At 40.5% G+C, this 15,918-nt stretch overlaps 1 protein-coding gene across 1 annotated transcript in view; it reads right to left on the bottom strand.

Annotated features, from left to right (window-relative positions):
- The window catches only part of CSMD2 (CUB and Sushi multiple domains 2), a 1,686,610-nt gene that overhangs the window by 292,480 nt on the left and 1,378,212 nt on the right, over positions 1–15,918 (bottom strand). Inside the window, exons 21-23 of the mRNA XM_069756979.1 lie at positions 6,895–7,083; positions 4,670–4,839; positions 4,115–4,271 (exon numbers count right to left, since the gene is read on the bottom strand). Of these exons, the coding sequence (XP_069613080.1) occupies positions 4,115–4,271; positions 4,670–4,839; positions 6,895–7,083 (516 nt within the window). The remainder of the gene's footprint in view (positions 1–4,114; positions 4,272–4,669; positions 4,840–6,894; positions 7,084–15,918) is intronic.

The following is a 15,918-nucleotide window of genomic DNA, read 5'->3' as shown; positions in this document are numbered from 1 at the left end:
ACATACGATTTGTCAATTAAATCAATTGGAAGGATTACAAAACTCCTTCAACATTGCGAATGGTAAAAGATGTTATAATTTCTCGTGCAAGTGTAAGCACAATAAGAAGGTGATAAAACAAGAATGTACAATCTGAGTTTCAAAAGTGAACAATATGTTGTGTGACAATTTTTTCGGGACCACCATGGCAGGGATGAATACCACAAGCCGCAAACAGCCAGCATTCACTCGAAGCAATAGGCCTTGAAATTAACAAATATGTCACAAAACAGATGAAAAAAAACAAACAGGCAGGAATAGGAGTCAGTGTTTGTGACTAAAATGAAATCAACATACAGTATAGGAAAGTTAAGAGAAAACACTAACACCTAAACAAAGTAAATCATTAAGTGTGATTTATTGAATTAAAGTGTTATTTAGTGGCAAATCACAAATCTGTATTGGCAAAAAAAAAATAATGTTTGAAATTCAGATGCCATTCTTAGCAAAACTGATCTGTCAGCCGCTTTTGAAAAATTCAGAACAGACTTCACGTAGAATAATGTTTATTATTAATAGCGTCCATGCCTCAATGATCATAATAGTGCTTAATGGGAATATTTTTTGTTGATGATTTCAATTTTTTTTTCCAACAGTGATTGATTTAACAATTGTTTCTTCTCCTTCATCTGAAGAAACATATGCCAATAATTAAAATGATTTAGTAGAGTCAAAAAGTGAGCACGTAATGTCTATTATGAGAAAATATTTGAATCTTTTCAAAGAGACGTTTCATATGGCTCAGTAATCTGAGCAGGTTCATACATAAAAATGGGATTGTGGGCAGTGAAGGAAAAAATAGGTGAAAGGGTTAATAAATTGCTAAGTGATAGGAAATAGAGGGTGGTTATTAACGCAACATGTTCTGATTGGTTAACAGTTACCAGTTTGTACCACAGGGGTCAGCAATGGGCCCTTCTACTTTTAATACTTAATGTTGACCTTGAAGACAACTTCCAGAGTAGATTTTTTCAAAATTGGACAAATCTCTGTAAGGTAATCAACTTAGAGGATAATACAATATCACATCGAGATTTAGAGATACTGGACTCTTGGGGGGAGACAGGGTAAATAAAGAGATACTGTATATACACAAATGTTCTCAGGATATGCAATTATGTACCCACAAGTAGGATATTGGGCAAAACTGGGACTGAAAAAGAATTCGGAGACTGGTAAACAATAAGTTTAACTTTAGCAACTGACTGGACAATGCAGATTATCCCCTATGTCTGAAGGCATATTCAGCATATAGAGGAATGAAGGTTTCACCATTATTAAACAATGGTTTGTTTATTGTAACAGCAATGAGACTTTGAAACTCAATGCTACATTATGATGTGATGGTCAATTTATTGAATAAGTTGAAGAAGTGCCTTTCTTGAAAAATATCTGGAGTAGAAAAGGACATTTTTTAATAATATGGGCATTTGACATTTGACACATTCTATTACCCTACAGCGGATCAACTGGCTGAGAAAGAATATTAATTGGAGTTTATAGACTTGTTATTCAACCTTACTAACCTCCTCTATGATATATTTTATAAAAACACTTAAACTGGTTGTTTGTTTCAGAAAACTAATTTTAAGATACATTATTAGGGAAATATGAATAAGCAGAACCTCTTACTCTGCAGGCCTAGAACAGCTGCATATTACAGACTGCCTGTTGATTTAAATGAGAACTGTATAAAGCTTAAAGTGAACCTGTCAGCAGGATTTTGATAAGTAAACTACAGACAGTGTCAGGTTGGCACCATTATACTGATTAAAATGATACCATGGTTGATGAAATCCATCTTGTGGTTGCTGTTTAATCTGTATTTATAATATTCAGTTAATGAGATTCTTGTGCTTTGGGGCAGACTGTGGGCAGGGCTTTATTTGGCGCTCTGATTACATATTTATCTGTATGGCTTATGACAGATCACTGATCCCTCAGTGACCTGTCTCCTGTATTACATACTGAATATATGTGTGGTGGCTTTGAAAAAAAAATGTAACTACCGCAAAATGACACCGCATGCGCAGTAGGATCTATCACTTGTCGATAGATGCTACTGGTCAAGCGCCGTTGCCAGCGCCATTTTACTGCAGTCAATTTTTTTTCCTTCAGCAACATTTTTTTTCCTCCAGCAAATGGCTATTGGCAAGCGATAGATGCTACTGTGCATGCGCAGCCACCAACAAGCGATAGATGCTACTGCCCTTGTGTCTGCGCCATTTTGCTGTAGTTAATTTTGTTTTTCAAAGCCACCACACATGTATGCAGTATGTAAAACAGGAGTCAGGTCACTAAAGGTTCAGTGACATGTCACAAGCATGTAAGGATGAATATGAAAACAGAGCAGGAAATAAAGACCCGCCCTCAGGCAGCCCTGTAGCCCGAGAATCTCATTACCTGAAAACTGCAAATACAGATTAAACAACAACCACAAGACGGATTTCATCACCCCGGGTATCATTGTAATCAGTGTAACAGTGACAACCTGACAGTATCTGTAGTTTACTTAGCAAAATACTGCTGACAGATTCACCTTAATTTTGCCTGTGATGGCGATGCAGGGAAACTGCAAAATTACAAAAGAATTTCCCAAGAATACACAGAAGAATACACAGAAGATCGACAGAGGTCCCAGTGATTAAATATGGTAAGCTGAGCTTCTCATGGGTTGAACTCTACAGACAAAAAAAGGGTTAAAAGGGGTCATCCACAACTGGAGAATCCCTTCTTAATTCTGTTAGTAACAAGGAGGCTTCCAAGAGTAGGAAACATATTTACTGTTGCTTAGCTGGTTATTCCCAGAATTGCAAGTTATCCACCATTAGAGTTGAGCAGATAAATTCACAGGATGTCAGTTCATCGGCCAAGTCAGTAGTCTTTGGCCATTGAATGAAAGCCTCTTACCTTCCGGGATCCCCAACATGGTTTTTGATCTGACAGGGTGATGCGATGTCATCTGTGCATCATGCTGCAATTATGATTACGCTCCAGCCTGGCTAATCAAATATTGCTTCAGGGATCCTAAAAAGTAACAGATTTGCATCCCTCCTGTCCATTGGCCAGAGACTACTGATCTGCCCAATGATAACTTACTGACTGCTGTGGAACCAACTGCTGGAACCATCAGCAATTCCAAGATTGGTGCTCCATAACCGAGAAGAAAGTCATGTACAGGACTTGGCCATTTTTATCAGTAATCCCAAATAAAATAAAGCAGAGATTGGACCAGCAACGGTCAAGTCAGACCACCAGTGACCAGTAAGCTATTCATTATCCTATAAGTAGGAGACAACTTGCAATTCTGAGATCAATCCTTTCAGAAAATCCTAGAAATACAATGACAGTTATGATTATTAAAATTTTAATAGATGTGGATATAAGTAGTACATCATTCTGGTGTCAGAAACCAGACATGAACTCAAAATAAAGAATATTAAGGAAAAAAGATATAGGTGGGAGAGAAAATTGTCCGTTATTTGTCATAAAAAAATTGTCATTTATTTGAGTATAGACAACATCTCCATGTGCAGCTAGTTATTGCAGTTTTACTAGTCATCACATATGATACCCATTTAGAGAGTATATTAGTAGTACATATGCAGTCTTGACAGCCAGAGCCATATGTACTAGATACCATTGACCACTTTTAAATGGATTTAAGGTCCCATATTTGTATGTAAATAAGTACATAATTAATAGGGCCTCTAACAAGGTCCCTTTATCATTGGTCTGTGATGCTGCAGCAGCGGAGAACATTGTAGACATCTCCTTGTGTCACTTCATTACATTTCTTAAGGTTGCAGTAATTACGTTTCAAAGTCCAAGCAGTGGTGTAGTTATTAAGTCTCTGAAACATTATTATGTTAGGTACTTTGAGAGAGAAATGAGGTTGCTATAGCGTTGCTTAAATTTAACTCCTTGTCCTTAACACACTGCGTCATCCATGAAAAAATAAAATTCCTGTGCTCAACCTTATGGAGTACACATATTTTTAGATTTCTATTTTTTGTATTCATGTTTTAGGCAGAATAAGCCTTTATTAAATGATTTTCCTCATAATTAGACTTACTGGAATAATACAGCTCAAATCCTTTACTGGTATTTTCTGCATCAGTGACAAACTCCAACCACAAAGCACTAGAAGTGCTGTTCAGACTCCGTCCAAGCATCTCTGAAAGGCTAAACTTTCCGAGAAGTCGAGCAGAATTATTGTGCCCATCATAGACCTAGGTATTGGAAGAAACCACAAAATGAAAGTGCATAGTATAGCATTTTACTGCTTGATAGTCATCATACTGTTTACTAAGTCATGGCATGGTGATATTCACACCAGTATTTTTGATCAATATTGCATCAATTTTTGTAGGCCAAAACCAGGCGTGGTTCCAAAACACAGAACAAGTGTCAATCTTTCAATTATAAATTTTCTCTGCAAGTTCTACTGGTTCTGGCCTACAGACACTGATGAAAATAACTGACATGTGAATGAGACCTTAGGTTTAATATGACCTAAAATAAGTAGGAGCTAATAAACTGGTGATTAAGTGGCAATTGCCAGTTGTAACTTAAGTAAGCAAGGACTAAAAATACACAGATATATCATGTAAACTAGGAAACCTCAGACCTTAAGGTAGTCTCCAGGAGTGAGGGAAAATGTTCGAGCTCGCAGCTGTACACCTTTTCCAGGTTGGCTCTGGATGGAGTAGATACACTCATGGTGGTTGCTGTAGTTGGCTGGGTAGTTGGGGGACAACAAGACACCCTGTGTTCCAGTGACTGATGCTCCACACTCAGCTGAAATAAGAAGGGGGCAAGGAGACAAGATCTACAAAACAGGCTTAGACTTTTAATAATAATAGAGGGGGGTGGGGTATTGTTGTATATATGTACTTGGATTGATAACTTTATTTAGCTTCTATGTGTAAATTAATCTAAAATATGCATTCACGAGAAATAATTTTATCCTGTATATATTTCTATTTTCCTGCAACTTTTACAATAAAAACACCATGAGTATCTTTCGGCATGTTCTACACCCTCAACGTAGTTTAAAAAAAAAATAAAAAAATAAAACTACAAAAAATCATGTTCATACAGTAGAAGCCACAATACAAAAATCCACAGAGTTTGTAGGTGTAAAAATCACAGACCATCAACTCCCTGACATCTTGCTCCTCACTACTCTACCACAATAGATCGACTTAAGCTTTTCCAATGCGAAACTCAGCTGAACTTTATCTTCAATGAGACATTGAACTCCTCTGATGTGAGCAGTACAGACTGCAAAGCAATTTTCAACCAAGAGCGTAACACGCATTATTGATGCTGGAATGTTACTCTGCATTTCTAAAGTTTGTTTCTACTGGAAAAGTTGCTGCCATGTTTCTCATTTCTGACTGATATATACTATGTCGTTTATATTTTATTACTGCATTTTATTATGAAAAGTAACCTATTTGTTAACTTTCCTGACATTACAAGTTATTATCATTTCTTCCTATACCAGCAGTAACTCACAGTATATTCCATCAATTGTGTCGTAATAGAAAGCAAATTGCACTTTTCGGCGCTGCATTTCATTTCAGTTCTAATTTTGTCATTAATCACGGTGCCTGTTTATCACAGGGGATCACACTGGTAAATGTCAAGTTGGCAATTCTCAAACTATCCCCACAAGATATGAATTGCTCAAAGAAAAAAATATATAACCCTCCCAATCATAATGCATGCTGATTTTTGATATATGTGTAATGGAAAAAAAACTGGCCACTCCTTGAGTTATTTTATCTGCTGCATTTTTCTCATAATAGCAGCGATATTATTTTGCACAAGTTACAGATTTAAGGTCAGGATTATATAGATGCTTTATATGTGTTAATGGGTATAGTAAATATCAATGTTGCTCTGCTGTATCCATTTCCTAATATGTGCAATGTTGGCACTATTGGCTATTAATCCATAGTACTTCCAGATACATACGCCTATTTCTGGCCTTTAATACCAATCTTTTGGACCTAAATAAATAACATACAAAAAAGGCAACTTTCGCCAAAAGATACAGCTATTGGCCTAGATAAAATGTATCCTTCTATGTTAAAGGGGGTTATCTGTGACTATTTTTTGTGAGCTTAAGAAATTACAGGTAGGTAACTGACAATTACCTGCCTGTTGTGCCTGACGCCGATATCTACGGGCTCAGAGAGGTCACAAATTGCTCCTGCCAGTGATTCTGTGGTTTCTTTTGAAGCCAAGTCAGAGCAGCTGCTTCTCTTCTGTTCTGCTCTGTTGACGAAGCATGGCTGCTGATGTCATGCTCATTGACGGCCAGACCTTGCTGCTTAGCTGCAGGGAGCTGACTGTCAATTAGCATGATAAATGCAGTCAAGCCATGTGGACAGAGCAACTCAGAAGAGGAGGAGCTGCTCTACTGAGTTTAAGCAGCATAATGATAGGCAAAATAGGCAGTAAGTAACTAAACCGGCTTGAGGCAACTTTGCAAATCTTGTTGAACAAGCAGACCATAAAAGGTCTAGCTAAACCAAGTTCCTACTCATATGAAGACTTTCACTAGGTGTACTGACAACTTTAGCACAATGAACCATTTTTGGAACAGAGAGTTGAAAACCAGTGAGATGTCATGCAATGCAAAAACAGCAACTACAACTGTATATCTCAGTTATAAAACAACTAAAACACAAAAATCTATACTATGCAGAAATCATCAAACTTCATATAATCTAACCTATCCTAGGTTAAAAACTGCTGTAAAAAAGGGATTTTTGCCTATTGACAATCTTAAGTTAATGTATAAGGGAACTAAATGAAAAATGAAAGCACAGGACCACCTACCAACACACCTTGGGAGAGGCGAACTCCACACACGCCGTCTACCTCCCAGGCAGGTGATGCGAGAAGCTCCTTCCAAACGATATCCAGGGAAGCAGGAGAATGTCAACGAATCACCAACTCCAAATTGTAGCCCCTTCCGGATGCTGTAGGCCGGGACCTCAGGCTCATCACATGGCTCCAGATCATACTCTGCAATAACAAGCAATATGATGCAAACAACCATACATTATTGACAATAATGAAAGCAATACTATTTTGCAGTAAATGAATTAATGATGTGTTGCATCCTAAAGTTTTTTTTTATTGGTTTCTAAAGAACTACAGGTAAACCTAAAGCATTGCATTAAATCAGAAAGGTATCACCGTAAACAATTTAGCCACAGAAAGTTCAAGTTACATCTGTAGTACGCTATTCTGTTTAACAAGAACGATGTACCGTATTCGTGATGTTTTCCGGAAGGCCACTTCGGTAAACTCACTCTTACACGCCACCTCTGCACACCTGTCCTCAACCATAAAAGCAGTCCCAATTGGGCAATTTTTAAGGATGAAAAGAATCTGCTCCTCGGATGTTTTGTTTGAGGACCAGGCTCGGGACCTGTCCAGGAGATTCCGGGACCGGGGATACAGCAATAGGAGTATTAAAAACGGATACTCTCGTGCAAAAAGGGAATCATGAGACGGGCTACTGTGTAGAGTTCCATGTAGGTCCAAGAGGGATCCACCCCTAAGATTTATATCAACATATAATAACCAATGGGATAACATGAGACACTTACACCTCCTCAATCATTAGAAAAGAAATCCAAAGCTAATCCAACTTTGGAGGTAATTAATCTCTCCAAGCATGTTCTGTCAGAACCACAAAAAGAAGTGCTTAGCTTGGGTCTGACTTTTGTGCCAACTAACAGTTTCAATTATTTTACAGCAATGAAGGATGTGCAACTATTCCTACGTAAGGTGGTTCTGCGTAGGTTACATAGTAGACCCATGGAACTTGATGATCCTAACGCAACAAGAGACCAAGAAGTCTTGTCCATTTTGAAAGAGCTGGAGCGGGAAAGTATTCCCACCACTTCAGGTACATTCCCCACCTCTGTCGTTCCTAAGTCCACCGCTTTCCCCCCCTTGTCGCTGTACCCACAAGTGGAAATTTTTAACAAACTTGTTCTGGAAGATTTTAGAAATATCTCCGAAAAAAAGAAAAGAGATAATCTCACTTGGGTGCAACGTAAGGCTCTCAAGGAATTAAAAGCTATGAGGGACATTGTGATTAAATCGGCAGACAAGGGGGGGAATGTGGTGCTATGGCCGACAGAGATGTATGAGAGGGAATCGTTCCGACAACTGAAGGACAAGGAAGCGTATCGTGTACTCCCTTAAAACCCTACCGTGAAATATACAGCAATTTTGGAGGAAATCTTGGATAGGGCTTTTACACAGGGTATTATCCCAAAGAAAATCCGTGATGGTTTAAGCACAAGGAATCCGGTGGTCCCTACCTTCTACCTGTTGCCCAAGATCCACAAGGACCCTTTGGTTCCCCCGGGGCGTCCCATTGTCTCTGGCATTGGAGGGCTGTGTGATGCGACTTGTAAGTTCATTGAATACTACCTTCACCCACTTGTGGAGACTTTGCCCTCCTATGTCAGGGACACAACGGACGTCCTGGGGAAAATAAATGGTCTCTCCCTCGAACCAGATATGCTGATGGCAGCAATCGATGTGGAATCGCTGTACACAAGTATAGGCCATGTTGATGGTCTGAGGGCTGTATCTTTCTTTTTGCACAGTAGCAATTTGGATGGTGATCTGTGTTCCCTGGTCCTGGAGCTCCTGGATTTCATACTGACGCACAACTATTTTACCTTTAAAGATCGTTTTTTCCTTCAACAGCGTGGCACTGCGATGGGCGCGGCCTGTGCGCCCTCGTACGCTAATCTCTTTCTCGGTTTCTGGGAGAGGGAGATTTTTGGGGAGGGCGTATGGGCCGCCTCCCATGCGCAGTGCTGGTATCGTTATATAGACGATATTTTTGTTGTGTGGCAGGGTACCGAGCCTGGTTTTCGAGATCTCATCCAGGAGCTGAATTCAAATCCTTACAACATCAAATTAACATACAAAATTGATGCTGAAGAAATTGACTTTCTAGATATTAAAATTTTGGTGGATAGTGTGGGCAATATTCAGAGTGATGTTTTCCGGAAGGCCACTTCGGTAAACTCACTCTTACACGCCACCTCTGCACACCTGTCCTCAACCATAAAAGCAGTCCCAATTGGGCAATTTTTAAGGATGAAAAGAATCTGCTCCTCGGATGTTTTGTTTGAGGACCAGGCTCGGGACCTGTCCAGGAGATTCCGGGACCGGGGATACAGCAATAGGAGTATTAAAAACGGATACTCTCGTGCAAAAAGGGAATCACGAGATGGGCTACTGTGTAGAGTTCCATGTAGGTCCAAGAGGGATCCACCCCTAAGATTTATATCAACATATAATAACCAATGGGATAACATGAGACAAGTGCTGCAGAAACACTGGGCAGTACTTAGAACAGATCCCAGCTTAAAACGTATCATTCCGGAACGACCGCTGCTGACGGCTAGACGAGGGAGAAATCTTAAAGACATACTTGTGAGAAGCCATTATGTAGCCACCCCCTCGAACCCCTTTGGTACATCGAAACAGAGATGGGGTTGTTACCCCTGTGGATCTTGCTTGGCCTGCCGTAACATCGATCGGGCCACATCGTTTACTTCAGCAGATGGAGGTAGGGACTACCGGATTGTGAATTACATATCTTGTAGCACCACATATGTGGTTTACTACGCTGTTTGTCCTTGCAAGCTTATTTACGTGGGACTTACCTCACGTGAGTTACGGATACGGACAAGGGAACATGTGAGGGACATCCAGGCTGCAAAAAATTGCACTGATCCATCCAACCTTAAGACTATCCCTGGACACTTCAGGCTGCGCCACAACTGTGATCCCACCGGTCTTAGAATACGTGGCATAGATAGGGTACATTGCGGTACCCATGGTGGTGATCTTAAACGGGTCCTGGCGCAGCTTGAGTGTCGATGGATAGTCTCTTTGGGCACCATGTTCCCCCATGGTCTGAATGAAAAGCTGTCTTTTGCCCCATTTCTTTAATACCCTCCCTGCGCTCTGTCTTCCTTTTTTGGTTTTAATATAGTATGTTTTTCAGTCCTTGTGTTTTATTCTTTTACTATTTTTTTCACTTGCAGTGTCCTGTATATCTGGTTGTCCCTGTCATTACCTGTATTAAACCGGCTGGCAAATGCCATATAGATACACTCGGATCCACTCTGGAGTCGATTCTGGAAAAATGAAGCCATAATCATATATGGAGGATGTGTGAATAATCGTAAACCCTCCTCTCACAACAAAGAACTGTTGACAAGCAAGCTTTATTCCAACCATTGATTTTTGGCACCTCCAGAATATGTGGATTCCTAGCGTTTATGGATGTTAATCAGGCCTCTGTAGTGTTTTGTGTTTATGTATATTTTTTTAATCTCTCTTTTTGGACTTTAATATGTATACATACTGTATTTGAGCTTGTTGCACCATGACTTGATGTTCATCTTCTGCCTTGTAATTATCTACTTGCCGTGCGTACTGTGCCGCGGGGTGCTCCCAGATGCGCATGCGCCGTGTGATCCTTGCTCTGCCTGCGTCTCCAAGTCATCCCTATGGCTGCGGTCCGGGTCAGTGACGTCACAGGAAGTTTTTCCTTTGACCCGCACCGCAGACCGGATGTACGGACGCGTCGCATGGCGGCCTGGGTCCCGCCCCACATGCGCTCAGACGGGATGACTCCCAGGGCACGCATATAAGGCAGTGACATGTCTGGTGCATCCACACGGCCCCCCGAAGAAGCCCGCAACGCGAAACGCGCGTCGGGGCAGTGCGGATTCACGGCGGTTGGCGATCACCCCCCCACAAGATATAATTAGTAACCGATGGCTGCTTTTTGTTCGCACTCTTTGCACTTTTTGCACTGGCACTTTTTATCTATAGTCAATTGATTATACGCAATATGCAGCTTTTGGCCTGTGGTCAGCAGGTATCCGGAGTGGATTTCTTCGGCCTGTTTTATTAGTATGACCCTTGCCTTTCTTCTGTTCAATGTGACAGGCTTTCTGAGCCTATGCATTTGAGTGGCTAGGTACTGTCTCAGACCTGTCTCTTTGGGATGGTTCGCTTTATATCTCCGTGGACCCGTTCTTTTTTGCTCTTTCCTATTGATATACTCGTCCAATTGTTCTTATATGTTTATTTAGTATTCCTTAGTGTTGTTTAGTATTTAATAAATTGAGTTTTTCTGCATTATGTCTTTCGCTATTATTTTTTGTTACTATATCTCAGATTGTATATGGGTCAGGTGTCCCTTTCTTTCTATGTAGGATTTATGATGTACCGTATTCTGCAGATATATTCCCCTTTCAGGGACACCCTCATTCCCGGCCCTCACATGTTACCTGAACAACATTTCTGTAAATGACTAGACTTAAGGCTGAAAAGCACAACTTGTACATTTCTAGGAAGGAGCAATTGCTGTCAGCCCTATAAAATAAATTATACATTGTAACTGGCAGGGACATATGATTAGAGAAGTGGATGCAGTGTATACAGAGCAGCAGTGTTACACACACAGCCTCTGGCAGAACATTTGTATCCGTCACAAGGAAATTAAGTCTGAGCATCAAGGAAGGATGAGACAAGCAGAGCCGACTGGAGGTCTTGCCTTCTCACTCACTCAAGTGCTGAAATCAGGATTACTAGGAATCTAGTCGTCGACCCCTTCACTGCCAGTATATATCGTAATTGCATTACTTTTTATAGTTCTCATCCTGGTGAACAAGGAGCTTGGGGTATAGATTTCAGAAGTACAAGATACAAGACATGATTTCATGCCTTCCCTTAAATGAAGTCCTCAGGCGAAAAACTTTGTCAAGTAGAATGCCGTGACAAGCCCTTTCCTAAAGTGCTACACTGTCCAACCACATTAACCTGGATTCACAACCTCAATGTCACAACGTCGACTGCCAAGTTTAGTCAATGTACTTCTCTTCAGTAACCATTTCCTTGTGCAGATATTTTTTTAAGATTGAATTACCATAAGGTCAAGACTGTTTTAAAAACAATTTTATTGAAACATCAAGTAGAAATGTATCATTCGAGTTATACTTAAATCTAAAGCAAAATATTCTGAGGGATAGTCAAAACCGTAGGTCTGGAGATTAAATAAATTCATTAACAATATTAATCAGTTTAAACAATTTAACTTATTATTTAAGGTCAAATGATTTGCAAGCTTTGAAGCTCCTGAACCACCATTTTTTTAAAAACTTTCTTTAGTAATAGCTAAATTATCCATGACGAATCTTCAGGTTAGAAGACTCAGAAATACAGTGTCTTTAAATATTTCACTGTTTTATTAAGCATACTGCATGAACCAGAACAGACCTGGCAAAAACAAAACACAACCATTCTGGCCTGAGTAAAAACAAAAACAAAGGTCAACTATTTAAATTCTAGACCACACCCTGGGGTGGAGAACTGGTGAACGACCTCCCATCAGCTCTATGGTTGTTCACAAAAACCCAACCCATTAAAATGGCTGATTAACCCCTTTCAGCACTTTGTGTGCTGGAGAAAAAAATGACTGGGTTTCAAATTAGAATCTAATAACCTCAGTAAAACATATCTCCAGTACTTTGCCAGTGACTATGTCACAAGCCAAAGAGTCATGTTAAATAAATGTAATAGAACTCTTATCTTGCTATATTGTTACTTAAAGTAATTGTCTACTTTGGACAATCCTTAATTTTATTAAAGGAATTGTCTCAACTTCCTTTCTATAAGATGATCCTGCTTCCGACCTCTGCCTCCTGCTTTGCAGAGGGTAGTGTGGTCCTAAACATTGACAGATCCTACCAGAGGCATAGTTGCGCTGCTGGTCCAAACACAGCACTCTCCCAGGCTGCTAGTTGAGGCAACTTTGCCTCTGCATCATGGAGAAGATCAGAGTGACTGAAGCTGGTCAGATCCAGTGATCTGGACAACTCCAGAGCTCAGAAAGCAGGCATGCAAATGTTGTCCACTTTTTATTTAGGTAACCGTCAATTCTGAGACTCCAAGGTGGCTGGCAACCTAGGCAATGAGCTGTACACTATAAAAAAATAAAAATCTCTTTGTTCTTGAGTATGGAGACATTTGTTAGTACAAAGTAAATAGTAAAATTGCTTTACAATTACAATTTGCAATTGTAACCACATAAAAACGTTAGACAATACTTTTAAAGCTGTTTTTTGAAGACCAATAATCAGCAAACGAGCATTCATAAGAATGTGTCATCTCAATCATTGGTGTGTGTACACAAACTGCGGATCAGCCGGCAAACAAGCAAAATGTTTGTTGGCTGACTGGATCATTTATGTGGGCTATTAAAGAAGACCTGTATCTAGGTCAAAAGAGACTAGTTTTGTTCTTCCTTCGCTCCCAGAGTTCCTTAGAGTGTTTTGCTTTCTTACTTTTAAAAGTATGGCATATGGTTACAGAGATGTAAGAGATATCTATTACAAACATTTATGGCCCTTTTAAAGGGAAGCTCTCACCCTCTGGGATGTGTATAACTTATTAACATGGGCCATATCCATACGTTTGACTCGCTTCTATGAGCAGTGAATTCAGGGATCTTCTGCAACTACCATCCCAGTGACCTCCGGCGTGCATGACGATAAGGTTCTTGCCCCAGTTCCTCTCTGCAAAGTCATCACTAGGAACTATGTGTATGCAAGTGCTTCTCACAAAAAAATGGAATATGATCAAAAAGTTAATTTATTTCAGTTCTTCAATACCAAAAATTAAACTCATATATTATATAATCATTACAAGCAGAGTGGTCTATTTCAAGTGTTTATTTCTGTTAATGTTGATGATTATGGCTTACAGCCAAAAGTCATTATATCAGTAAATTAGACTAATTAACAAAAAAACACCGGCAAAGGCTTCCTAAACATTTAAAAAGGCCACTTAGTCTGTTTCAGTAGGCTACACAATCATGGGTTTTAAGAAAAGGCAATTCAAAAATTTGGGGGAGATTCACAAGGAGTGGACTGCTGCTGGAGTCATTGCTTCAAGAGCCATCACACACATACGAATCCAGGACAAGGGCTACAAGTGTCGCATTCTTCTTGTCAAGCCACACATGACCAATAGACAACGCCAGAAGCATCTAACCCAGGCCGAGGAGAAATAGAACTGGCCTGTTGCTCAGTGGTCCAAGGTGTTGTTTCATATTAATGTAAATTTTCTTTTCGTTTGGAAATCAAGGTCCCAGAGTCCAGAGGAAGAGTGGAGAGGCACAGAATTCAAGCCGCTTGAGGTCTAGTGTGAAGTTTCCACAATCAGTGATGGTTTAGGGAGCCATGTCTTCTACTGGTGTAGGTCCACTTTGTTTTATCAAGACCAAAGTCAGCACAGCTGTCTACCAGGAAATTTTAGAGCTCTTCATGCTAGCCTCTGCCAACAAGCTTTTTGGAGATGGAAATTTCATTTACCAGCAGGACTTGGCACCTGTCCACACTGCCAACTTTTTAATGATATTCTAATTTTGTGAGAAGCACCTGTATATACACATTGTTCCTAGCGATAGCTGTACTGGGAGGAACTGGGGAAAACACCTTATCGATGTGTACACGACGGAGTTTACTGGAGCCGAAGTTACAGTGAATTGTGAGGGCCTGCGCAGAAGATCTCTGACTACACTGCCCATAGAAGAGAGGAAAAGATACTGATTGTGGAGGGAGTGTAGGGCACAGGCACGGGATTACTGCGCCACAGCTGCACATCACATGACACTGTGACATGCATGGGAGGGGGTGATATTATAATGAAGATAGGAGGCCGGGATTTCGTCCAGTCAACGTACGCCCCAGAGACAGCAAGAAATCATTAGCATAAATAAATAAAATATGTTTTTTCAACAAAATGACCGCTAATATGAGGCATACGGGTAGGACTAGTTTAACATTTCTATCACCTGTATACCCAAATTCCTTTTAAGACTTGGCATGTTTCTGCATTACACGGACAGTAAAAAGTCCTTTGATTTCAGTGTATTTCACAATTGGCTTTCATGAAGCTCCTAGATTACGTTTACCTGACGTTTTCATACAAATTGTTGGGTTTTTTTTTGTTGTTATATTTTCAAGATCTTCTGGCAAGTGGCACAAGTATACAAGGCTGAAGAAATTAGAATATTTGTCCTATTTTAATGCAAGTGTAATTTGGAGCGGGGCAAGGTACTCCTAGCTGGGTATGTGGGCTTGTGCTGCGGAGAGCTATACCCTTGCAGGCCGTATGATGCCAATGACTGACTGGCCAGGACCAGGTGTTGTAAAGTTCAATCATTTAGACCACCAATCAACAATAACAGTCTTAACAAACAACAACTTGGTAGAAGCTATGTACAGTAGATATCGAGTGCATTACTTAGAGCGAACCTGTCACCAGGTTTGGCCGATGAAAAATACGGCTACCGCTTTTCAGGGCTTATCTACAGCATTCTATAAAGCTTTAGATAAGTCCCCAATCCGACCTGAAAGATGAGAAAATTAAGTTTTATTATACTCACCCGGGTGCGGTCCGGTCCAATGGGTGTCGCAGGTCCGGTGCCTCCAATTTTTTTATGATTGCCGCCCTCCTGCTTGCATCATGGCTCCCTGGCAACGTGCACCTGAGCAGGCATACTTATCTGCCCTGTTGAGGGCAGAGGAAAGTACTGCAGTGCGCAGGTGCCGGGAAAGGTCAGAGAGGCCCAGTCTCTGTGCACTGCAGTACTTTGCTCTGCCCTCAACAGGGCAGATAAGTACGCCTGCGCAGAAGTGCAATATCAGGGAGCCATGATGTAAGCAAGAGGGTGGCGATCACAAGAAGATGGGAGGCACTGGACCTGGACCTGCGACACACATCGGACAACACTGCCCCCCG

The sequence above is a fragment of the Ranitomeya imitator genome, chromosome 3 (genome assembly GCF_032444005.1).
Source record: "Ranitomeya imitator isolate aRanImi1 chromosome 3, aRanImi1.pri, whole genome shotgun sequence".
Lineage (NCBI taxonomy): Eukaryota > Metazoa > Chordata > Amphibia > Anura > Dendrobatidae > Ranitomeya > Ranitomeya imitator.
The sequence above is the reverse complement of the archived record's forward strand: the minus strand, read 5'-3'. Positions and strand labels throughout refer to the sequence as shown.